This window comes from Takifugu flavidus, chromosome 9 (assembly GCF_003711565.1).
Source record: "Takifugu flavidus isolate HTHZ2018 chromosome 9, ASM371156v2, whole genome shotgun sequence".
NCBI lineage: Eukaryota > Metazoa > Chordata > Actinopteri > Tetraodontiformes > Tetraodontidae > Takifugu > Takifugu flavidus.
Genome location: NC_079528.1, coordinates 5309031 through 5334311, shown reverse-complemented (window position 1 = coordinate 5334311; position 25281 = coordinate 5309031). Strand labels below are relative to the sequence as shown.

At 41.7% G+C, this 25281-nt stretch overlaps 3 protein-coding genes across 12 annotated transcripts; 2 read left to right on the top strand and 1 right to left on the bottom strand.

The window, feature by feature from the left end:
- The first annotated feature begins 3978 nt into the window (after window positions 1–3978).
- LOC130531750 (cytokine-dependent hematopoietic cell linker) lies at window positions 3979–13416 on the top strand. Of its 8 annotated transcripts, none has more exons than XM_057043864.1 (14): window positions 3979–4089; window positions 8766–8806; window positions 9955–10090; window positions 10766–10814; window positions 10894–10936; window positions 11214–11347; window positions 11438–11500; window positions 11598–11616; window positions 12039–12229; window positions 12320–12342; window positions 12418–12491; window positions 12566–12643; window positions 12721–12876; window positions 13062–13416. In XM_057043864.1, exons 6-14 carry the CDS (start codon window positions 11265–11267, stop codon window positions 13212–13214), a joined length of 840 nt encoding a protein of 279 aa, XP_056899844.1. In that variant the 5' UTR covers window positions 3979–4089; window positions 8766–8806; window positions 9955–10090; window positions 10766–10814; window positions 10894–10936; window positions 11214–11264; the 3' UTR covers window positions 13215–13416. The 8 variants fall into 8 exon arrangements, with proteins under 8 accessions (XP_056899844.1, XP_056899848.1, XP_056899849.1 ...); XM_057043868.1 differs by having other exon boundaries at window positions 4030–4089; window positions 9938–10090; XM_057043869.1 differs by having other exon boundaries at window positions 4038–4089; window positions 9943–10090.
- A 152-nt stretch (window positions 13417–13568) lies between these two features.
- LOC130531745 (uncharacterized) lies at window positions 13569–19876 on the bottom strand. 2 transcript variants are annotated; one of them, XM_057043856.1, is made up of 2 exons: window positions 19653–19876; window positions 13569–17860 (listed from the first exon to the last, which is right to left on the bottom strand). In XM_057043856.1, exon 2 carries the CDS (start codon window positions 17726–17728, stop codon window positions 15440–15442), a length of 2289 nt encoding a protein of 762 aa, XP_056899836.1. In that variant the 5' UTR covers window positions 17729–17860; window positions 19653–19876; the 3' UTR covers window positions 13569–15439. The 2 variants fall into 2 exon arrangements, with proteins under 2 accessions (XP_056899836.1, XP_056899835.1); XM_057043855.1 differs by lacking the exon at window positions 19653–19876 and adding an exon at window positions 18244–18422.
- On the top strand, window positions 19747–25261 carry gsr (glutathione reductase). Of its 2 annotated transcripts, none has more exons than XM_057043860.1 (12): window positions 19747–20002; window positions 20488–20514; window positions 20615–20703; window positions 21752–21821; window positions 21929–22076; window positions 22163–22217; window positions 22296–22395; window positions 22493–22747; window positions 23301–23412; window positions 23514–23645; window positions 23757–23890; window positions 24185–25261. In XM_057043860.1, the coding sequence occupies exons 1-12, from the start codon at window positions 19754–19756 to the stop codon at window positions 24332–24334; spliced, it is 1521 nt and encodes a 506-aa protein (XP_056899840.1). In that variant the 5' UTR covers window positions 19747–19753; the 3' UTR covers window positions 24335–25261. The 2 variants fall into 2 exon arrangements, with proteins under 2 accessions (XP_056899840.1, XP_056899841.1); XM_057043861.1 differs by having other exon boundaries at window positions 19768–19994.
- Window positions 25262–25281: the final 20 nt, after the last annotated feature.

Genomic DNA, 25281 nt, shown 5'->3' with positions numbered 1-25281 from the left:
TGACAGCAGGCCCAACACCGACGCAACAATCCAACCATCTCATGGAAGCGCTGCCAAATGAGGGACATCTGTCTTCATTCCACGCCTCCAGTGAATATCTAGTGTTCAGGTGGTTGTGATATCAATGTTCTACACAACAGAAACACGGAGCACACATGAGCGGCATGCAGCTGTTTTCCAGGTGCACCACGTTAATTACACAAGAGCGCGTCACTCTGTGAAGGATAAGCAGTTTATTCTACTGTACGCTTTATAAGAAGCATTGAGTTTAGCTATGGCTCTAAATAACATAGACATAGACCTCCTGGCTCCACAAAGTGGGCAATAAAGTCCTGCAACATGCAACAACCATAATACTTTTAAGCTCAAATTTTAGCCACAGCCATGTTTTTAATATATACCGTACTAGCAGAGATATTAAATAATCCTTCTGTGTGGCTGCAGCATGGCTACATTTGCTTTGCAATGGTTTGTTTTGCAAAACTGTTTTGCATTTCCCAACACTGTTGTCAGGCCTGCATCACCAATAGGAATGCACAGTTTACAGAAGGCGCACGTTGAATGTCTGCTCTTTTCTTTTGCAGTCATTGCAGATTCAAAAGAGATAAACTTTGAGTTGGAGTTTCTATTAGCTGGTTCAAAACTGAGTGATGGGGAGACATTTATTTTTGTACAGCTTGCAGCACAACTGTGACTGTGACAGATAGAATTTTGGCATTAAGATGTAAATCACATTTACAGTAAATATCCACATTTCGAATGTGCTCGTGTTCGCTATTTACATCACCCCCACGCAGCAGGAAACACATTCCCATTAGGAATAATAGCCCACATTACTGACTCAAAATCAGCCGGAAAGAGCTGCTGATGGCGTGGATGCTCCTCCTGAATAAGGTGAAGCACGACTCAAAGCCTGGTAATGGCCAAACATGCTGGCACTCAGCTCAATAACCCCGGCTCGTGTCACTCAGGCACACATTTTTCCGAGGATCCACGCCCCAGCGGGGGGTTAACGATTGGGATAAATAAGAAATAATCAACAAATGGCTCCAGCTGCGAGGTGACCTGAATGCGGAGATGCTTGCAGTCGTCGCGGCTCTGCGATCGCACTTTCACAACTGTTGAATGGAGCAATGTATGGATAGAAACCACCAGCACAGCCGCACTAATGCCGGGGGAGGAAGAGAGTGTGGGTTCAAAAGGATGTTTGGTTAAGGCACATTTCTTTTTTGCATCAACCCACAGTCTATCTTTGGAGAAGTGAGGAGGCAGTTGTGGTTCATTACTGAGGACTTAAAAATAACACACCCACCTCCAAATATTCACCCCAGCTGCTGTTTTTAATGTCGCCTCTCCTTGGCATGGATTTAATTCCATCCCGATGGTTCTCATAGAGAGAGACCACAACGGCGTGATGCAGTGCTGCAGCACCAGATCAGGCATCTTCTTCCCGAACAAGGATAATAATTCATGTACAGGACATTGTTTTATAGCCGGCTTCAGCTCAGAGCCACCTCCGGTCTTTGTCCATCCATCATCTCTTGACCTTCAGTGCGTCGCCCTGACAGCTGCCCGGGGGCGCAGTCGCTCCCATCCTCTCAACAAAGGCCCCTGATATCCATCCAATATTATCTGACCCTGCGTCTACAGATTCCTATCAGCCAGCCCAGCTTTAATTATTCACACTGCTGAATCACACTCACCAGAGAGATAGCCGGACTGGCCAGACAGCGTGTCCTCCCCCACCCTCTGATCTTATCTATCTCACTCCATGACACTATATCAGTCCCTCATATATAAATATTCTGTATGTCCAGAAGACAGCCACCACACAATCTGTGAACAATCACTCATAATAACACATCATTCTATTATATTAAAATAGGTTAATGTAAACATATTTCCTGCAGAAGACACTGGGGAGGTGTCATTTCATTATACTCATATATCTACGTCCCACTAAAACGATGATCAGGTTAAAATTGTCAGGTGTGACTTTGTGATAAAACTCAGGAGCACTGTGCGCTGCACAACATGGTGCAACACCCAACATCGTAACATGCGTCCAGCGCCATCTATCCGTGGTGTTCGCAATAATATTAAAAGTTGCGTGAGTTCTTGGTCTTTGCAGTTCCCCCCATAATCCTCTGCTGCTTCTCCCCCTCCTGCGGCTGGAACCAAAGATCTCATTTCTGGATGATAAGGCCACTTGGAAGGAGGGAAGAATAGCTCAAATGTATTTTTTTTGGGTTGCTTTTGCGGTTGTGCTGCAGGGTGGGGACGGTGGGTGACAGGATGAGCCGCCAGACTGATGAACCCAAGGGTATGCTGCTGGGTGGGGGGGCAAGGCGTAGAGATGTGCTGGGAGTTTGCAGCTCAGAGATAACCATCGGTGTGAATATGAGAGGCGAGATGGTAATCTGTCAGGAAGTCATGCTATACAATCGCAGAGAAGAAACCACAGGAGGGAGAGCGAGAGAGAGATATTTTGTGCTCATGTGTTCCGTTTTGGCAAAGGCAACCTTCAAGACAGAAAGACAGGAAGTTGCTCTCATTTTATTAGCCTGGCACTATTTGACCTGCTTAGACTTGAAGTGGTCCAATCTCCATCAAATTTGTTTGAAAATTGCAAACAACATTTTTTTTTTAAAGATGACCAACCTGTATTTTTTTTTCTGTATGATTTCAAAGGCGCGCTGTTATCCGCTGGCCGACCGCGCATGCAGCAAAGAAGTGAATTCACTGTGACTGCTTTGATTCTGTGTTTCCCATGTTTGAAAGGCAGGTGCAATCTGCTGGTGCACAGGTGGACGCTGTTATTCAGGCGAGGAGGAGCCGTCGAGGAGAAATGAAAGAATTCCACCAGACTGCACATTTATGTTTATCATAAATGACTGAAGAACAGACAAATGTTTGCATTTGTCCAGTTTGGCAGGTTTGCAGGCGGCCGTGCTTTAAGCTGCCGTGCTAAAACCTTTTGCATCCCTCTATTTTCCTGCATCTGGGTCATTCCAGCATAACTCTGCTGCTGCCGAAGTGTTTTCATGTGTGTTTTAATGTGTGTTTTCATGTGTGTTTTCCCAAATTTTGGAAATCCTTATGACCGAGAGTGGGCTGTTGCATAAAGTTTCTTTGCAATGCAGGCGGGATGAAGCCAGATGCTGCTTTCAAGAGTTTTCTGTGTTCTCGCATGACTGAAATTATTGGTCGTTTGAATAACCCAACTATTGGGTTAAGTTCTACAGTAGCCTGTCGGGTGAGAAGGAAACCTGCAGGTTTCTCAAGCTCTCGCACCAAACGAAGGGTATCTTTCCCAAAATGTGATGCAAGATGTCTGTGTAGATTCTCAATCATCCAGGTCATTGTATCCAAGGTAGTTTTCTCTGTCAACTGGACTGGGTTTCTTCTCTTGAAAACATTTCGAACTGAAGAAGCCTTCTGGATAGAAGGCGAAACAATTTCAAGAGAAGAAACCCAGTCCAGTTGACAGAGAAAACTACCTTGGAAACCTGCAGGTGTTGTTTAACGTCAACCAAAAGTTAAAAAAGGTAATTATAAACTGGACAAATTGTTTTCATCCCTAGGAAAAAAGATGTCTTTTGCATGTTTTTGGCAGTCGAAGTGTTAATGTTAGCAGAGAAATTGGACGTTTTTCTTTGAAATGTTGTGCTTGATGAAAGTCTTGTTTCGCTGTGAGCTTCAGTATAAACACAAAGTTTGGAGATTTAATAAGGAAGGTAAATGTCACCCTGTTTCCTGTTAAATGTGGTGGAAGAGCTGTTGAAATGTCACCATGCCCCTTCTCAAATAAAAAAATACCTGCCAGAATCATTTAACCCCTTTCACTGGGCACCCAAAATGGTTTTTGGGTGAGCAAAGTGCAAGAAGAATAAAGGTTTGCTCCAGCAGCCCCTCCGAGCAGTTAAAGCCACAAAAGAGCCCTCCGGATGTGAGACGGTTTCTCTATAACACAGGAAGTCATTTTAAATACTTAACAGCGAGACAGATTCAGCCCCAACCAGGTGGGCTGAGAGTCACAAGACGTGTGTTTACTGACATAATCAGCTAAGAGAAAAGGCTTCTGAAACAGTAAGTAGTCTTCAAAACTGTTCTCAGCTTTTAATTGTAGAGGGAGAAGTTGTAAAAATAGATGAAGCTGAAGACAGCCGGGCTCTTTTTCCCCTTTGATTCTAAGACCCATCTACATTTTCTCTTATGGTACACTCGTTTCTTCCTCTGCAGAATCCTCTGTTATTAGTTCATTGTGAACTGTGATTGTTAAATGCAGCATGAAATGCTAAACTTAGCTTTCTAGTTTGTTACAATACTCCAGGAGCAGTTTTTGTTCCTTTTCCTGTTTGCTTTGATGAAAAATATTTACGACTATAAATAAAACGTGATTAATTTGAGCCTCCCGATACAAAAATAGAAGCATTTTGACCTAAGGTTTAGACAGAAATCTGTTTTACCCAAAGATGTAGCACAAGGCTAATCTATAAAGACAGACTGTGAGGATTGAATCCACATGTTAAGATCATACATTCCTTTCCCTCGGTTTTCAGCGATGTAAAAATAAATAATCTCGGGTAATTGACAGAAAATGACAGTTTCTTTAAAATGAATCACAAAATCTGCTGTGTAATATCAATAACACAAATCATCTTTTAGGAGTCCAAGAGCCTCGGGGTCATGTTTTAAATCTGGATTACGTAACCCTTTTAAATAATTTGCAGAGTTGCCCTTCAGATTTTAATCTGCTTTGAAAAACCAGTGACTTTTCCGACTTGTTCAGATCAATAGTGCAGTTTTTCTGATCAATACTCGGCCTCCAGTATTTTCCTGGTGCAGCGTTCGCCCCGGCGTCTAACAGGTGTATTAAATGACCTCTCTTTAGCCGCATCCACCAACGTCAGCGGCTGTTCTCCATCAAAGTTCTTGGGTCATGTTGCAGCCACGTTCCTGCTCCATACGGATGTTTTCAGCTCTGTGAATTTGTATATTTTTGTATATTTCCTGTTACATCATGGAAAAATAATGAGATTAGCTCATTTTTTGAAAGCTGTATGACTGCGAAAAGAAATTCTTGCATTAAAAAGTCCTGAAATCATATTTAGTGATAAAATATAGAAGCAGTAAGTGCGAGAAAGATTGCAAAGATACAGAACAGCCACATCAATTATACAGATTTTCGGACATAAAGTTTGATTCCGTCCACTATAAATAGGACCGGTGCTCATGTTGTTGTTTCCCCCCTTCCAAAGTACCAATAACAGTGTAACTATGGCCACACTGAAGTTGCACTAACCATAGCAGGGTTTCATTTATGAAACTTTCAGAGCTGCTCTCATCTGGTTGTGTTACTGTTCCTGTTGTTGCACCGGTCCTGTTAGTCGAGTGGCCATGATATCGTGCACTAGAGGAAAGCGTGCGCACACTTCACGTGGGTCGTCCATCGTCTCGGCATCCGCGGGTGGCGTTGCCTCATGCAGCCTGTTTGTTTGAGGTCACCTCAAATCCCCTGCACTCAATTTCTCTAGGTCACAAGTTTATTTTCCAGACTAACTGCTCAGCTTCAGTCGGCAGCACCGTGTTTCTAATCTGCCTCCTTTTCACACTTCTCATCCGGCACCACTTGTCATGGCCCAGTAAGCTCTGAAAAGCAGACAGACGGCCCCGCCGCGTGTTGGACCGCGGCGCCAAATCCCATTCTGACTTTGATTCTCCCTTTTGGGACTGTCAGTCAGTAGCCTGTAATGTGCCCTGACATTTTCACAATCTCCAGCGCTTCCTAAATGCTCTCTCCTCTATTTAGATACGATTTCCACAAGGTAGAGCAGGGGTGGGGAACCTCCGGCCTCCGGGCCGTATACGGCCTACGAGACCATTTCTACCGGCCCGCAACGCAATAAGATTTTTATATTTTATATGTGCACTTATACAGCGGGACCATTCGCTAAACTCCGCGAGCTGCGAGTAGCAGCGGTAGCGTATTTTTGCCTTTCGTATCCTGAAATTTCTTTCGTAACAAGATGAAATATTTTCCCGTTTTCTGAGATAAAACAGACGGTTATGTTATGTCCGAGTCAAGGTCAGGGTCAGTGAACACAGCATGTGATGTACGTAGTGGGCTGGACTGATTGACACGGACGAAAAATGCTTAGCGAAAAACGCTAAACTCGACGAGTTGAAAGGACAGATGAGTTTGGATAAAATTAATGCTCTTCGCCGGAGTTTGGAGGCTCAACAAGCAGCTTTCACACGACCATGTACCGACAGAGAATATTACGCGTGCAAGTTTTGTGGTGAGTGAATTAATAGCCACGAAGCTGAAACCTCACGACGAAGGAGAGTTCGTGAACGCGCCTCGTATCCGCCGCTGAGGCGCTCGCGCCGGACAAAGTAAAATTGTTTCAAAGCGTGAATTTTTTTCGTGAATAACTACTGAACTAAGACATATATTGTTATGATTCCAGTGGCTAACGGTATGTTTTTATGGTCAAGGAATCTAAATATGTAGTCAAAGTATATGTGGGACTAATATTTATGGTGGAAATCACAATATGCCAGGAATTGTTGCGCTTGGCGGAGGTCTGCGCTCTCCGAGTGCTTTCTAGTTGTTGTTGTTGTTATTGTCTTTATCTTTCTTTCTTTTTCATTTATTTTCTTGATTATCTTGTTGTATTGCAGTTTTTGTGAGTAGAGGCCTCGAACAGGCCCTTACGGGTCTCTTGCCTCAACTCTGCACCTCTTTTTATTGTTTTGTATGATCATGAAAACATATTTTACTTGTCATTTTATTCTATTTATTTGGTGATTTTATATGCATGTGTGCTAAATAAATAATTCAAACTCAAATGCAGCAATCATGAGACTTAGTAACACAGTGGTTTTTGTCTTTTTTTTTGCATCCCTAGGTATGTGTTCATAATAGTATGGCCCTCGGAAGACTTTATAAAAATTGAAATGGCCCTCGATATGAAAAGGGTTCCCCACCCCTGAGGTAGAGCTTCCTTTTTCCTCCAATTCAGGAAACGCGTCAAACAGTAATTGATCAGACCAGAGTTCACCTCTGCTCATCTTTCTGTCTCTCTTCTTTTTTTCTTTTTTTTTTGCAGAAATCTGATTTAAAATTTATATTTAATCTTGTGAAATACACACAGAGTTGCAAATGTGACCTAAAAAATCCATTAGTGTCAAACTCTGATATCCGTGACGCTGACGGACTGCGCTCTCGCTCCTTATTTGCATCATTCACGACGAACAGGAAAGTTTTATTAAACCCATGAAGGGTAAACATTCTTGCACTTTGACACCAGTGGAAGTTGTTTTGCAGCGTTTTCTCTTTTTTTAAAAACAGATTTTTTTTTTTTTATCAGCTTCGGGTGTGTCAAGCGTACACCCCCCAAACTATCAACAGACATCAGGCCAAACTGCCATCATCTCCGGCCGAAGGTTCACGTGAAACAAAGCCTCCTCGGTTTCTGTTTTTCAATCTAAACTCAAGTAAACATGATGGAAACTCAACATCCTTTAGACTCTTTTATAGTTGATCAATACTGTGCTCATTCTTCCTTCCTGTGGTAAACTCGCTAAGCTAATGCTAACTGTAAAGACTAAAATGATCTGGAACAAAACACACGTTGACGCCTGTTCAGCCTTACTGAACTGTGATTCAGGCTTCGGTGGTTAGTACTGTCTGTCACCAGGAAGGCTCCAATGAGGGCCCGGTTTGGGGTGGGGATTCTGGGTAATTCAGCTCGTTTGCAGCTTGTTTATCATTTCTTTCATTGTTTTCATTGTTTTGGTCCCTCTTCTTTACCATCAGACCAACACTAATGTCTCTCACCTGTGTCCAACATGCTTTGCCCCGTCTCCTCCTCCTTCCCGTTTTAGATTGTCTTCTTTAGATTTATCTTCCAATAGTAACGTTCCCTCTGGTCTACTCATTTAGATCTGTTTTGGATCAACTCCCATGTAGCACCTTGTTGCTTACAAGAACTCCTTAGACCTCCTGGAATGATTGTACATGCTTTGGGGTTTTTGCAAGGGTGTGTGTGTGTGTGTGTGTGTGTGTGGTGTGTGTGTGTGTGGTCATATCAGTAAACTGAGCACAGTTTAACAGCCTCTCTCTACCCTGACCAAGACATTTCATGAAGATCTGGAGAGCTTGTGTTTTCCTCACCGTATGCTTCTGTAGGTCTGCCACTTTGTTTTAAGGTCCTTTTAAGCTACTTAGTGCCTGAATTGACATTAATCTGCCTGGAAACTGCAGATCGAGTGAAGGGAAAATTTGCTGTGGATTAAAAAAAAATCTTCTCTGCTTTAGTTGTGAGGCTTCTGCACACAGCAGGATATTTGTTGAAATAATCTGCAAAGTCTGAATGAGGTCTTTTTGTCTTTGGTTGGGAATGTTGCATTAAGAGGCCTGCCAAGGTTTCAGGTGGTTATAATGGAAGCGGCGTTGCGTTGTGGGCACTGAGTATCATCTGCTTTTCTCTTTTTACAAGATAATTACACACAGGAAAAAAGATGTAGATATTTTTAATTATAGAAGTTAATTCAATTCTCACTTGTTAGTTTTAATGAGTTTGTGTCTGATTAATAATGAGAGCGGCTGGACTCTGGCTCCCGTGAAGCTGCTTCCTTCAGCGTGTTTAGATGTCAGGACGGAAAAGTCCAAGGACGAAATTGTGTTGGAAGGCCACATTCATCGGCAGAACACCAAACTAATGATGTTTTTCATTTGTATTTCACTCCCTCGTTAGCGGCGCAGCGCGTGACCGGCCATGAGTCTGCTGTGATAATGGTGAGTTATTGCATTTGTACCCTGATTCTTTTTTCTTTTTTTCTTTTTTCTCGCATGAATGTTCCCACAGGAGAGACCACAGTTTTAGGCTGCAGTCTCTGGTGTAATTGCCTTACAGCGGTGCAGCAGCGAGCAAATTCAGCTCTATCACTGTTACAACGCAGCAGGAACAACAGAATTACTCCATCCATCCATCCATCCATCCATCCATCCATCCATCCATCCATCCATCCATCCATCCATCCATCCTCTACCGCTTATCCGGGAGAGGGAATTACTCTCCCTCTTTAAAATAAGTAAATAAGAAAACTGCTTTTACACTAATAAAGTTCAAGTAAAACATTTCAACTCCAATTCTCATAGATTTTATTAAATCAATAGGTTCTTACATGGTTATTACATAGTACAGCTTGGACTCAGCCTGCTTCTGAGTAGACAGACTAATTTTGACTTATTAGGTGAAAGTTGTTCTGGAATTTTATAAATGAAACTGAAAGTGCTGACCAGCTCACACGCCCTGTGCTTGGCTGCATGGCCAAATGAACCTCACTATTGTCACAAATGGCTGACGCAGCTTTAATTTAGAGAATATTCTGATCTGGATAAATTGGGCTCTTCCAACTCTGTTGAGGCGAGGTCATCTTTTGTCGACGTGGGTGTCGGTTAAAGTTGCCGTCGGGCTGGAGTTTCTTTTGTGGTTTATTAAAAAAAATAAAATAAAGAAAAACAAACTTTGGCTGTCCCAGTTTCAGCTGAAGAAAAGCTGCTCCGGAGCAAAAGCTCTCCCTCGCCTGCTTCACTGAGGAGGAACTGCTCTTTTAGTGTGTGTGTGTGTGTGTGTGCGTGTGTGTGTGTGTGTGTGTGTGTGTGTGTGTGCGTGTGTTCAGCTTTGTTCAGCTCAGAGGAGCATATCTGAATATTCCTGCTGGTTCTGTGGAGATTTGATGTGTTATTAGCTGCACAGAGTACACTCGCTTTAGTTTTATGTGTGATGAAAATGGGTTTTCATCATTTAGGGTGACACTGTTACCTTCGCTGTGCTTTTTGTGACACGCCTGTTTCTCGTGAATCATAGTTTCTTTACTTTAATGGACATAACGGAGCCGTGTAGGCTTTGTTTTTTTAATCCAGTGTAGCACATCTGACAGGATCCCAGATGGATGGACAGGTACGGTCATCAGGGCAACGACGATTCGGAACCCGAGTACGATGTGGCGGATAACCTGGAGGTGCATAAGCCGCACGTGCTTGCAAGGCCGCTTACTCATGGCACCAGATACGCAGGTAGATTTTTTATTGCCAGTTTAGCCTTTTTTCTTTGTATCACCATCACCTCATCGAATCATCGTGTCAGTGCAGGTTCTCAGTGTAATCTTACATTGACTGAAGCCTATTTGACCTCTTCCATCTCACCTAAAAAAGAAAACATCCAGGCACAAACTCTCAATCCTCAACTCCAGACGCTAAACTCTACAAAGATAAGACTTAGCAAAGTGTTTCGCAAGTTTAGAGTCAGATCATTTTTACTAGTGAAATGCAAAAAAGGGGGGAAAATGCACAGTTCCACTGCAAGCTGTGGTGGGAATGAAAGCAACAGCCTGGATGTGTGAGAGGAGAGAAGTCACGCTGAGCGAGCATGATCTGCTGGTGGGTCTCCAGGGCCATCTGTCGGCTGCCTTCCACTGTGGGAGAACACAATTATCAAGGAGTCCAAACGGGGGAGATGGTGGAGCCTGTAGTGTGAACAGACCCCCTTTATCTCCTGCGTGGATGTGGCCGCCAGCCAGCGGCTCTCTGCTGCACGGCTAAAGCTTGATTCTTAGAGTGGCTTTTAAATTTGTCCACATTTGTAGCATCCGCCCTCTGCATTCTTTACAAAAGTGAGCTGTGAGCTAAGAGCCAGTGACAGGTGTGACGTAAGTTGCTCTGATAAGACGATTTCTTTTGCTTCCAAGATAGGGATCTTCCCAGATCGCAGCTGGCTCCCGGTCTTTCTGCTGTCCCCACTGTAAGCCTTGGGTTTCCTTTAACTGAACATATTTGGACTTCTGCTTTGAGTTCATGCGTCTTGTCCTTCACTCCATTAGAGCACTGTCAACATCCCACCCAGGAAATACCCAGTGACTTCAGGTAAAGCCACAATTACAGTGTGTGAAGGTGACGACATTCCAAAGGGAGGCCTAAATTGTAAAAGGACGTGTTGATGTAGCAGCTTTACCCAATCACTCAAATTCCTGCACTAAAAGCTTCAACTTTGTGAGCAATTGCTTTTTTAAACACCCATCTACAGACTGGGTTTCCTCCACAGTCTTATGTTGGTATGTGAAGATGAGTTCTCACTCTTTGATGCTGCTGTGCTGACACACAAGTGTTTTTTTATACTCTCCTGCATGATGCATGAAAACAGGGCCTACCGTCAACAGAGACCTGAAGCCAGGAAGAAGTCAGGTAGGAATACATGTTGTTGGTTTGTTTGTTTCAGTGTGAGTTAAAGAAATGTGATTATGTTTCTCTTTTTCTTACCAAACAGAATTCACACAGGTAATATTCTCATTTCACAGCTGATTTCGTGATTCATTGTTGGGTTTTAATAAAGTCAGGGGTTTCATCTTGGTCTCTCTGTATTTCCAGACTCTCTCCTTCACCAGTGAGAGATCTGCCCGGACGGAGTCCGCATAGACCCTGCAGGAACGAGTGAGTACTTGGTGGAGGCGTGGCGCCATCTGTTGGTCAAAACGTGTCACAACTCTCTGAGATTTGTTATTGAATTCTTTTTCTTTTTCTTTCCCAGCCCACGCGCTTCTAAAACAGTGAGTGCGTGTTTTATTAAGCACATTTTATTTTAATTCATCTACTATATATTTACATTTTTGTTCTTCAAAGAAAAATATTTTTTACAGTTTCTACACATTACACCTTTTGTTAGATACAGTGTAAAATATAAATCTTATAATTAATAGTATGTACAAGAGTTAAGCAATACATGACAATCTGTAGTGTAAAAGGAAACAGTATTTACAGTTCACAGAAAGTATATGGGACCTAAAAGGTTCCGTTTGTTTCTAGTTCTCTTCTGTAACTTCCTGATGACACTTTTGCTTGTTACTTGTTCTTCTTCATCCTCTTTATTCCATCATTCTTTTATCCAATGAAGGGCTCATAATATACAAACTCAGGTGTCACTAAACTCACATCACTGAAATCAGTCTAATTAATTTTACATTTGCAATAGGAGGAATTCAGCCCACCCACCGAAGGTAAGACAAAGCCCCAGCTCTGCATCACCAGTGTGTGTACACCTTTTTTTTTATTGTCTGTGAAAAATGGATGTGTGTTAGATCCCTGGAGGGCGGACGAAACTTTGAACCCAAGTCAGACTCAGAGTCATTCTTTGAATTTGGAGACTTGCTACAGACAAAAAAGGTGCGAGTTTGATTCCTCAGCTTTAAAAAAAAAAAGAAAAATAAACTATGGGCATTTTAATTTATATATGCTCTTATTTTCCTCACTAAGACCCACAGAAAGAGCAAGAAGAGGTAAGTTGTGCTTTGCATCACTGCAATCAATATAGTATGCCTCACCATAGGGCATTATAATATCAATGTTGCCAGTGGGGCACCTTCAGCAGGAGAGGCCTCAAAGCAAAGAACATCATGACTTTGTTCCCATGGAGGAACCTCAACAGGTACATGCAAGTAATCATTAAAGCAGCCTGTGAGCTGCAGACCACATCTTAACAAAGCTGTGTGGTATTTCTAGCCATGCTATAAAGAAGAGTGGTACGTCGGCGTTTGCAGCCGGGTGGACGCTGAGCATGCTTTACACCTGGTGAACATGGTGGTTGACAGGCTTCTAATTCCAGAAGTATCAAATGGAATCACCAGAATGTGTCTAAACTGCTCTGTCTGTGCCAGGATGGGGCCTTTTTGGTTCGTAACTCCTCCATGAACACCAACAGTGAGCCTCTGGTGCTGGCCGTGTACTACGAGAAGAAGGTTTACAACATAAAAATACGGTTTATTGAAGAATCCAACAAGTACGCCTTGGGGACAGGACTGCGATCCAATGATGTGAGTCTCCAGTGAAGTGCTCTGCAAAGTTTCACCTCATTTTTAGGATAGTAAATAAGTAAAAACAAATCATTTTTTTCGATTAATATTGTAAGGTTATGTAACCGCCAGTGCCCCAAAGACTTTGAGCAGCTCTATTTTAATAATAGATGTTGTCCCGTAGCTCACATGCTGTCTGTCCTCAGATGTTCGACACAGTGACAGACATGATCCGATTCCATTCCATTTTCCCCATAATACTGGTCAGTGGGAGGAACGTTACTGGGAGCAGGCAGCCTGAGAGCTGCGTGCTCACGTGCCCGGTGGCCAGGCGAGACCTGGATTTGCTGCTGCAGTGACACCAACCAGATAACCTGCAGAAACGTAAAGTCTTCATTCACCTGTTAATTACTGACTTCAACCTTTTCAACATCAGTGAATATGTGTGTGGCTTTTTCTAACTTATTTTAATTCAGCCCATATTAAATGTAATGTATTCTTACTTTAAACGTCTTTATAAAGCCGTTAAATAAATGATATTGCTTCAGTTAGCAAGATAAATACTACTTTTTTAATTTGTCATCTGGATATATCAGAACTTGTTTTTATATACTTTTTATTTAATGATGTTCTGTAAAAAAAACAACCAAAACATACTGGAACACAATAACACGTTTACAGTAAACAGATCTAGAAATAGACCAAACATGACGTAAACGGGGATAACTTTCTGTTTTAATAAAAAATAAGGAGTTACACAACCAGTTTTAAAAAAAAAGCATGAAACACATTAAGAGTATGGAAGCAAAAAAAAAAACACACACGACTTCTCACACAAACCAATGAATAAAGATCAATGCAAAATAAAGCAGAAAGCTTAAGCACAACATTAAAGTTGTCCCCATGTATATACATTATGTATGTACACCTGTCGTAACCATGTTTTTTATAGGTATTTCCACAATAAATCTGTTGACTGAACATATATACAGAATATAAAGGGTGAGCTACCAAAACCTTTACATTTTAATGTAGGTCTAGCACCTCACATGACAATGTTATATAAAAAAGTGTTTCAATGTTGTAGGAACACGCTTCCATTCTTTAAAAAAAACTTTCCCCAAGAGTCCTAGCAGTCTGTATGTACATCGCTGAAGACAGAATACAATAATTTAACATGTAGTCGTTCGCCTCCATCCTCTACAGTACTGAACCGTTTACAGCTGCTCCTGGCGGAACATTTGACTCCACAGCGCCAGGAGCTTCAGGTTTGTGGCGCTGACGAATAAAACAGTCCAGTTGTAACAAGTTCAAGGGTGGTTTTTCAGCATCGACGTGGGGGAACCATGAAGAACACTTTGGTTCATTAATGAACCAAAACCAAACCAGCACATAAAGATCAGAATTGTAAACTTGCAAATCCCTCACTGAGAATATACAATGAAATAGGAAATACTGTACTGACGGGACACTGGGTCTAGTCTGAGTCTACCGATTTCCACTCATGGCAGAGGTTGACCAGACCAGCGGGGTTTCTTGGATATATCTAAGCAACATTTATTCTTTTGACACTTTGCTTGTTTTACAATAAATTACAGTAGAAGCGCAACACAAGCGTTAAAGTGGCTTCTTCCTTTACACTATTCTTAGTCATTACAACCGTTCCAAACACTGCCCTCTGCAGGTATGGAGAGTTATAGGTGTTACCCAGATTGAGAAGGGATGAGCATCACTGGCTGTACGTGGACTCCTACTGTAGTCTTAGTGTTGTGGTCAGTGTAGTTTCAGTCAGATGCAAACAGGGACGGGGGAGCACTTTGCTGATTTTCTCTAAAGCGCTGTTCTAAGGATGCCAAGGGATTTTAAGGAAGCTCAATTCGAAGCTCCGTGGCTAAAATTTAAAAGGGCAATACATCTTTAAGGCATTTGACCTACACACAGGCAACTTACATAAACATTAAGACAAAGTGAGTATGAGGAGGGCGCCGTGTTGCAGTGTTTTTAAACTTGATGCATTTGCCGATTCACATTCGAAATGTCAATGCTGTTGAGAGTGGGCAACATGCAGGGAGCATAAATCAAAATGTATTCTGCAAAACTCTCAGGAGCATAAAGTCTATATTTAAAATGACAACGCTGTCTGGCACTGTGATGAAAATGTTCCTTACCAGTGAGGACATTTTGTTGGTCTGACCATGTGAAACAGCCTCATCAACCTCTTTGCTGTTTTGTTGGTTTACTTCCTGCTTATACTGGCAATGGGGCTAGATGAACGTACGTTAATAAAAATAAAAACAGTACATCATCATTTATTAACAGCAGCATGCATTTGATGCCCAACTTCTGACATATCTTCTGGCTTTTTGATCCTTTGGCAGGTGTGTAGTCTAAGTTTCAAAGGCCAATGTTCCATATTTCAGGACTTCCAGTGCACTTGAATGTCAAATAGCCTGTTTCTTCTTAGTGATGCTGATAAATCAAGATGAAATGGTCCTGATCTTTCAGTCAGAAGGGTTCCACTCCAATACTAGTTGTAGCCTCATCAATGAAATGTGCTATTTTATGTATCAATACATTGAGAAAATCATGAAATGTCTCCCACAGTGCAGCCCATCACCTCATACTTCTGTCCCATCACTTTGCTCAGCCTCATTTTTAAGATTTGGCACTTTGGAACCATCTCAATGGCTCCTTTCTCAGCCAGCCTGGCTGTTCTTGCAGCCCGGTGGGAGGGACGAGGCTTGGGGTGATTGAGCACCACTACAGGCTGGTTTGGGCCCGGTCGCTTCACCAATTGGTCCAGCTTGAGCGGCATTGGGTAGAGAACTGTGCAATCCCTGACAGCGCTCATAGAAACCCGAGTCTTATATTTAGATAGTCTTAGTTTCAGCCCCCTTTTGTTCCTTTTCCACACGCCCAACTGCACCCTTCTCAGAGACACTGTTAGGAATTTTGAGGGTACTTTCGTCTCACTCTTTGCTACTTGCAGGCAAACGTCTGTAGTTGTACACGCGTCTACTTTGGAAACTGACTCCTCAGGTTTTGGCAAGTTGGAATCTGAAGAGTGGTCACATTTACTATTGTCCATTGTTTTTACAGTTTCTTTTTCCTCCTTCACGCTGATTGCGTGACTCAGTCCAGGAGGATCACCAAGGCCCTTATTAGGCTCATCTACTTTTACGCACACCTTGATCGGCTCTGACGACAGCACCCTATTAGGACTTCCTGGTGTTGACCTTCCCTTCACCTGCTCTGTGCCATTTGCTCTTGGAGAAGTAACACAGCCGTCACTCTTATCCATTACCATCCCACGCAGAGCCATTACCAGTGGCTGAATGGAGCCCTTCACATCTTCAGGCTGTTGGCTTAATGAAAAGACTGAAGAGATTACAGGAAAATTCTCGGGCTCTTGTCTACAACTGTCAGCAGCTTTTTTCTCCGTCAGCTCATTTAGTGTTTTGGGAACTGGAAAAGACAAATTTGTAATGGGATCCCCGTGAACAATATTTGGAGGCTTTGAAGTGATAGTTAAGGGCACACTTGCAGGAGCCAGTTTGTTCTCCCCATTGATCTCAGCAGGTTCCTGTTTGACGGCCAAGGACACATCTCGGGCAATGCTTTTGCTACCTCCTGCCATAGTTGGGATAGCTTTGGAGTTTTCTGGCGTGGAGCTTTTCCTCTCCTCCCCTGGTCGCTGGGAAACACACGTAGTCATGTGTTGTGGAGACAGGGCGCTGGGCAACCTGACGACGGCCCTAGTTAGGGAAATACTGGGTGGACAGGCAGCAACTTTGTGGTTCATCGGTTCCCTCTGTGTAACTTTGTTCCCACTGTTCTCTTCTCTAAATGGATTGAGGCTTTTGGGAACCTTGTTTGGTGTTACAGTCTTACATTCCAAGTTGATGACTTCTGGGTTATTTCGTTTAAACACGATTTTGTTGTTGCCCATTTGACTGGGAGGACTTTTCTTAACTGGGAAAACACCTGGATGCTCCACATTTGCAGTCATGGTTTCATACGATTTCCTACCAACTGCGCTTGTGCCCAAACTTGTCGACTTCAAAATGTTGGGATGGTTTAATGTAGGGGGTAGCTGCTTTTCTGGCACAACATTTTGAGATACTGTAGTCCTTGTGCCCTTTATGACGGACTCATTTTCTTGTTGAGAGATGAGCCTCAGCTTGAGTTCCTTTGTCCCGTTGACAGTTTTCACTTCGACAAGTTCAACCGAACAGCCAGCAGGGATCGACACTTCCTCTGGGAGAGACACCGTCAAAGCCCTGTTCTGCTTCCGGAGTCCATTCAAAGGGGATAAAAGTTCTTCATTACCGCTATTGGCATGTAACTCGTTTGTGTCCAGTGTTGTCACCCTCTGTTTATCTTTACCAAGTATGAAAGCAGGTGTACTTGCAGCAGGTACTCTCACACGCACAACCGGCCGAAGTAATGACAAATCAGCAGTTGGCACACTGGATGAGGCACTGGAGACGGGAACTTGTGGAACTTTGGCTGTTCCCGGCTTTGCGTGTCCATAATTAATGCCATTACTATGCAAACGGTCAATATGCTTCAAAAGGCACAGCCACCTCATGTAGCCCTGCCCACAGTGAGGACATTTGAACGGATACTTTTCAGTGTGCTGTTTCAAGTGGGCATTTAACTCCGCCTCGCTGAAAGAAACATTGTTGCAGTAGAAACAATAAAACCTTGTCCCTGCATGATCATACATGTGTTTTTTGAATGCTGCACCATCCGTAGAAGCAAATCCACATTTCTCACAGTGCATCACATTTGGGAGACTCAACACGTGGTCCAAAGGTGGATACACACCATTCAGAGGTGGAGACATTCCTTGATACCCGACAGGTTTCATGGTCCAGATGCAGATCTCCCAAATTCAATTCCTCAGTTATTCAGTGGGGTAAATGTCCATCTCCTGCTGTCGTCCAGCGCTCATTCTTGACGGGAAGGAGCAATCTGACGAATAAAACGAGACGTCTTCCCTCTGCAAGAGGATTTAATAGGCACGTTTTAATAATGAACAGTTATATAATAATTAATAATAGCAATATTTAATTAATTAAACCATAATTAATAGTGCTGACATGCATAGGGGTCCCGGAAGCCCCTCCCCCGAAAAACTGGGCTCAGCTGTAATATTTTCTGAAACCGTTGGCTTTCATCGAACAAAATGCACGAAAATCTGAACACACGCGGGGGGGAAAACTTGATTCACTACCTTCTATTTACAATTTAAGAGTGCTGTGCGAAGACTCTTCATTCACGCCCAAGAAAAAGGCCTCAACGAACCACAACAAGGGGTTCGCGAAGAAGACGGCCTGTGTTTCGGTTGCTGTTTATCCCAACCCCGCCGGCATGCATACGTACCCAGTTGGAGGGGAACCGTGCTGATTTACAATGCGTTAGATGATATAGAGTGAATAAATTTCTTCATTTAACGTTATACTGTCTCTAGTCGAGGCGAAGAACAAGCTCACTGTTTTCTTTAGCATACCGTTAGCCATTTGTACCGAGCTCGAACAATTCCGGAAATGGTTTGATCGTATTTTCAGAATAAAAGTAGATGGTTGTAAAGAACGGAGTTGTGAAGACTAAGATGGGGCGGAGTACAATCGTCTCTCCCAGGGAGAAGGACCCTTACCTGTAGCTCTCCTTCAGGTTTCTTCTTTTCTCTTAAATGTTAAGAAACGGTTTTTTTTAAACGGTTTTCCTGACAGGGTCCAACGGCAGATGATCCTGACTTGATTGTTTTGCAAAGAGTTAACTAGCAAGGGGTAGGACCATAAAAGTATTTGCTTTATGGTAATACATGTAAAATCAATACAAATCGGATGTGCAACTATTTGCGTGTTCTTATTTATCAGATTTATGTATTTCTCTGTATTTGCACTTGGATGCTCAAACAAAGGTTATTAAATCAAATTTGTCCCGATGATAAAAGCCCTAATTATACCAAGTTTAAAAACCTAAAGTACTAAACTAAGTACTCCTGTTCAATTTGATTTTCGGCAAAGTGGCACTGTTACTTGGAAAACGGAGTGACTGTTACAACCGGTAATTGTGAACATAAAAAAACGTCCTAGAGTAAACATTAATCTTCTACTTCGGGAAAAAGTTAAATACTAGTTTAAATATGCACGACTGAAGCTTGTCTGTCCTGGGTTTAAATGTTGTGACCGGATGTCCGACATTTTTGCTTTGATAAACTTGACAAACACAAATGTATCCATTCCTAAAAAATACAACCCAACCGCCGCATTTACTGTAGTATAGTCATGTTAATCCAAAAAATACTCAACTGTTTTGATGTCTGCGTTATTTACATTTTCAAGTTGCACGACCTAACATTATATTATTTGAAACGCAGTCAGGGCTAGTTTATTAATATTATTATTGGTCATTATTCCTAGAAACGTCATTGGCCTACAACGAGTTTCCTCTGAAGCTGAACCAACTTCTGGGAGTTATCAAAAACAAATAAGCAACAATATCCAGTAGATGCCGTAAATAAAACATATGGTGTCTGGAAATATTCACAGACCTTTTCTTACACTGCAAAGGTGACCATCCTTCAGTGACAAGTAACTTGATACACCGTCTTACATTTGATTGTAATTTACAAGACAACAATGCCTTCAGTTGGGTTTGTTAATAAATCGAATTGTTGCGGCAGACACAGCTCTGGTTTGCAACATTTAGATGTTGTTGTAGCTCCACGGCGTTGCCTATTCGAGGATGCCTATGACTATTGTGAAAACAGTTTCCAGGATACACACCATTGTTGCAATTCATAATGACACAGCAGTGGCTGAAGTTTGGCCCTCCCACCCGGGCTTCGGAGCTGCGCGCACGGCCTGCGTCTGCGAGCTTCCTGGTTATGGCAGTTGTAATCCTGCGCACCCGGGTGCAACTTCTCTTTAGCAGCAAACAGCGACTTTTCTCGGCGTTTTGTAGACAGGACGTCGTTCGCAGAAGCATGGCCTCAGATCCGTCGTCTACAGACATAACCCGTTTCGATTTTCTGGTGATCGGCGGGGGCTCCGGGGGGCTGGCCGGAGCTCGGAGGGCGTCGGAGCTCGGCGCGTCCGCCGCCGTCATCGAGAGTCACAAACTCGGAGGTACCTGCGTGAGTAAAATTCGCAAAATATCGTTATATTTCCCTTACTGTACCTCCTCTTACGATTGTTTAGCTGACAAGCCTCGGGATAAAAATGGTCAATGTTGAAACCACTGAAATTGTAAAGTGTATGTCAGCGTAAATAAAGCATGCTCTCAAGTGGAATGAGACAGTAAATTTAAAGAACAAACAAACAAACAACCAAAGACTCCATTAGAATGGTTAGATGCTTTTATCACGTGGAAGGAAAATATTCTAGCTGCAGGCTTCTGTGGGGTAGGTTTGTAGAAAGAAAAGAGTTCTGTTGAGAGACATTCTGCAATAATATGGCCCAAGTTTTCGCCCGTTTGTAGTGGATGTTAAGATTAGTAAAGTTGCAAAAATTGCCAGAATTGTTTTCTTTCACTTTCTAGTTTTGTACTAAATAATGAAACACCCAAATATGTCAAGAATTAGTCATTTTTAAAACTAGTAATTGTGATTTTGCTCTCCAGGTCAATGTTGGCTGTGTTCCTAAAAAGGTATGAGATTCTCTCCTTAATCAATTTAATAAGTGTAGGTATATGCATATGCTTATAAACGTATATACAGGTATGCACATCAACAGTGTCTTTATTGCAGGTGATGTGGAATGCTGCAGTTCATGCCGAGTATCTCCACGATCATAGCGATTACGGGTTTGAAGTGGGAAATGTTCGTTTCAGTTGGGAGTAAGTTGCAGCAATCGTTTTTCAGTTTTTTTTGTGCAACTCCAATGGGAACTTGTGTAATCCATCATCCATCTCATACACCCTCTCATCTGTCATCTCTCTTTGTTCGGCTGTTGGCTCGTTGTTCTGTCTCTGATGCCAGAATGCTGCACTTAAGTCAAGGTTAGATAAACCCCTGGAAGGAGCGGCAGGCTGCGCCCTCATTGTTCAGCTTCGGCAGCCATGTTTTAGTGTTGCAGTGGGCCTCTTGACCTGACCATAAAACATTAAAAAAAAAAACTGGGATTAATTGGATAATAGAATAGTAAAGTTCATCAAATATGTGATAAACAAAAACCCTTTTCCATTGACTGAAAGTCTTTCAGGGTATGTGTGTACATGGGGTATAAGACATCCGGTCTTGTTTCTTTATGTATCTGTCCTCTCCTCTTCACTCCAGAAATGCCTGATTATTGACTTTCTGCTGATTCACGGTGTTCTTTGTCTTTTTTCTTTTGCTCACATTATGGCTACATCACTCCTGGTTCCTTTGTTTTTGTTTCCACACATTCAGAGATGTAAAAGAACAACATAAACCAGATTATCTGGTATAAATGCAGAAAGTCAACTCTTTATTGAGGAGAAATCAAGTTGTGTAGTTCAGCTTTCTCATAAACAGGTGACATAATCTGTAAAAGCATGTTTTTTACACCAATACATACTTAAATAATCTGTGACTTAAAAAATCAGATAGTCCAAATTTTAGGGATATATAAATGGGCCTATTTTCAGCACAGCATTTCTTTCTTAACATTATGTATTTTACTGTGCAACCTGAGGTCATTTGTGGTATTGGCCAAAATTATTTTATGTTTGTGACTGCAGAATATACAGAAATATTAAAATATGCATTCATTTTCATACGATTGCATGCTGCGTACCATTTGAATAAAGTACGGCAATTTAACATGAGTTGCCTCCATCTTTTGCAGGCAGTTGTGTGGTTAGTTATGTTAGTAAGTGTGTGTTAGTAAGTGACCTTTTTATGTTTATTTGTTTTAAATTACAGGGCACTGAAGACCAAAAGGGATGCGTATATCAGTCATCTAAATCGCATTTATCGCAACAATCTTGACAAAGTAAATCCCCTTTTTGTTCCTAAATTGTAATATTTCACACATGTTTCTTGGCTCTTTAAAATAATGTTTTGCTGGTCTACTGCCTGTTTTATCTGCACATTCCACAGGCCAAAATCCAGACCATTCAAGGTCATGCCAGGTTTACAAATGACCCAGAACCCACCGTTGAGGTTAACGGTAAAAAGTACACGGCACCTCACATCCTCATCGCCACTGGAGGGCAGCCGTCTGTCTTGAGTGACACTGAAGTACCAGGTAAGACAAAATCATCGCCACCTGTGTAGTATTTTCATTACGTGGTTCTCGGGTATTCAAAAAGATTTGTTGGCTGGTGACTTCAGGGGCAAGTTTGGGTATTACCAGTGATGGTTTTTTCGAACTGGAATCTCTTCCAAAGTAAGATTGGAATCTCTCATTACACACTCATGTTTAATGTTTGATTTTATTATGAAATTTTTTTTTTCCTCTCATCAGACGCAGCGTTGTGGTTGGTGCGGGTTATATTGCAGTGGAGATGGCGGGCATCCTTTCCACTCTCGGATCTAAAACTTCCCTCATTATTCGTCAGACAGGCGTGAGAATTGAATTAAACTGCAATTTAGTATTCAGATATCATTTTCAAATCCATGTAACTGTGAACCCTCAGTGATATGTCACTGTTTTCTGTGCAGGTTCTGAGGAACTTTGACAGCCTCATAAGCACAAACTGCACCAAAGAGCTTCAAAACTCTGGCATTGATCTCTGGAAGAATTCTCAGGTGAGATCTGTGTGTAAAACAGACAAAGGACTGGAAGTGACGATTGCCACCAGAGATCCAGAGAGAAAGAATGAGGAAGAGAAACTCAGAACTATCCAGGAAGTGGATTGCCTTCTGTGGGCTATTGGCAGACAGCCCAACATCACAGGACTGAATATTGGACACTTGGTAAGAGTCTCTCTATCATTTATCTTAAAAGCAATGATATGCAATGACAGCTTCAAGAGGATTTCTATAGAACTATAACTATCCTTCCATAAGGTGACCCAGATGGCGATTCTGCGAGTAAAACGGAAACATAGAGTTCTTTGTTTGAATAAGGGCCTTATTTCTGATACCTGACATTACACAGGGAGCAACTGATATTTTGTTGGCTGTTACATTATGTTGATGGATATTTGTACTTGTCTTTTTAACCCCTGACAAGGTGAGAACCCTGATTATTTGACATGTCATGGTGGTTTTCATCCCTGACTTAAGAGGGTTTACAGAGACTAGTGTTGGTTCTCATTGTTTGATGTGACAAAACAATTAGACCTGCGAGTGTTTTACAGTCGTAGTGATTTTCATCCTTTTGGAGGGTTTATCGATATCTTTAACATGAACATCTGAATGAGTCTGATTTACATTCTTGTGTAAAATATGACATGTTTTGGATGATGGAATTTACCAGTCACGTGTCAGCAGCTTCCTTTTTACAGAGGTTTCTGTGTATTTTCAGAATGTAGATACAGATGAAAAAGGCCACATTGTTGTGGATGAGTTCCAGAACACCAGCCGAGCAGGAATCTATGCTGTCGGAGATGTATGTGGCAGAGCTCTTCTCACACCTGGTATGAAGTTACCCCTGCATAATGACAAGTGGCTGGTGTTGACGCTTGTAATAAAATCATTTAAAATAGTAAATGCTTATCCTCTCTTGTGGTATGTGCAGTTGCCATCGCTGCAGGCAGGAAACTGGCACACAGATTATTTGAGGGCAAAAAGGATTCCAAACTTGACTATTCCACCATCCCCACGGTGGTATTTAGCCATCCCCCCATTGGCACAGTGGGACTAACAGAAGGTGTGTGTATGGTACCTGTAGAATTTCTTGTGAATGAATATATGAACTGGTATAAATCTTTTATTAATCACAGCTTAAATCAGCAGGACTGTGTTTCTTGTGTGTTTACAGAGGAGGCGGTTAGATCTAATGGAAAGGAGAATGTGAAGATCTACAAGACCTCATTCACTCCGATGTATCACGCCATCACCAACAGGAAGAGTCAGTGCGTCATGAAACTGGTGTGTGTCGGCAAGGAAGAGAAGGTAGGAATCGGAATGCAGCTGTTAAAATTGAAATGATGTTAAACTTTTATTAAGCACTATTAAAGATGTGGTTCACTTACAGTTTGAATGTTTCAAAGTATAGTAAGCGGTATTAATATTATTGTTATTGTTGATGGTGATAAGAATACTACTACTAATAATAATGGTAATAATAATAATAATAATAATAATATGCAGCACATACAGTACTTCTTCTCATTAATGGTCATCAGAACATGACTAGAAATGCATCTGCACCTATTTTTCAGATATTTCTTGTTTTCTTTTCTGAAGGTTGTAGGTCTGCACATGCAGGGCCTGGGCTGTGATGAGATGCTTCAAGGCTTTTCTGTGGCCATCAAAATGGGTGCTACCAAAGCGGACTTTGACAAGACAGTTGCCATTCACCCCACTTCTTCAGAGGAATTTGTAACAATGCGTTAATGCTTGCATTTCATTACCAACCAAACACTATGAAATTTACTCTGAGACCCTTTTTAAACAACATGCAGAATTTCTAATTATTTGTTTAATGGGAGCTGCATGTGGAACATTCAAATCCAAAGTTTCTATGACAACATTGTAGGGATTACTGTGCACTGTGTTGAGAAACCTGCACCGAAGCCCGTGTTTAAACACAAAACCGATCAAACTCTAGGCTTCAACCGGACTGACTTGTCTAACTGCACCGTTAATCAAGTTAATATTCTAATATATTGCAGATATATTTCAGAAACTCTGCAAGAACAAAAAAGAAGAAGTATGGTCTAGTCCAAACAAAATTGTTTATCTGTTCACTGAAAGTCATTTCAATGAGAAAGGAGAGACGAGAAGGAATTTACCATAAAACACCATACTCCCTACTGGTATTTTAAGATGAAATAGTTATATAATGTTACTTTTAAGTGACTGTACTTGTGAACAGTGTTTCTACTTTTTCATCTGAATGGACCAAGACTGAGTTATGGCATATTTCGTCTGTACTGTTGCTATTGGTTTTTGATTGAATATCCCAGATTCAGTTTTATTGCTCAGAAGTGATGCAGGTGCTGGCAATTGAGACAAAGGGCTTTTCTCATATAATATATGTTTGATTTTGTCACCTTTTATTTAGATGAATGCTAGAAACACTGAAAATTTGATGATATTGCATATTTGCTGTACTGTTAAAATAATCAATAAACCTCTTTTTGTGTTTTTGTTTTTTCTTAAATGTAAATTGTTCACTTCTGTTTCTATAATGTTTGGCGGGTTGGCCGATGAAGCTCTTGTCACAATCTGAATAAAGGACTTGTTCTGTATTCCTATGGTACCAAAAAAGAGATAGTGTGTCAAGTATAAATGTTTGACAATAAAGTTGCATTTGAAACACTTCATGGCTATTATTTGAA

Excerpts from the sequence above, each read along its gene's own strand:
- LOC130531750 (XM_057043864.1), top strand. The coding sequence starts at position 11,265 with ATGTTGTTGGTTTGTTTGTTTCAGTGTGAGTTAAAGAAATGTGATTAT. Across the intron at positions 11,348-11,437 it reads ACCAAACAGAATTCACACAG|ACTCTCTCCTTCACCAGTGA; the intron begins GTAATATTCTCA and ends CTGTATTTCCAG. Across the intron at positions 12,343-12,417 it reads CACAGAAAGAGCAAGAAGAG|TGGGGCACCTTCAGCAGGAG; the intron begins GTAAGTTGTGCT and ends CAATGTTGCCAG.
- LOC130531745 (XM_057043856.1), bottom strand. The coding sequence starts at position 17,728 with ATGAAACCTGTCGGGTATCAAGGAATGTCTCCACCTCTGAATGGTGTG.
- gsr (XM_057043860.1), top strand. The coding sequence starts at position 19,754 with ATGGCAGTTGTAATCCTGCGCACCCGGGTGCAACTTCTCTTTAGCAGC. Across the intron at positions 20,515-20,614 it reads TTGGCTGTGTTCCTAAAAAG|GTGATGTGGAATGCTGCAGT; the intron begins GTATGAGATTCT and ends TCTTTATTGCAG. Across the intron at positions 22,077-22,162 it reads GAGTGACACTGAAGTACCAG|GGGCAAGTTTGGGTATTACC; the intron begins GTAAGACAAAAT and ends TGGTGACTTCAG.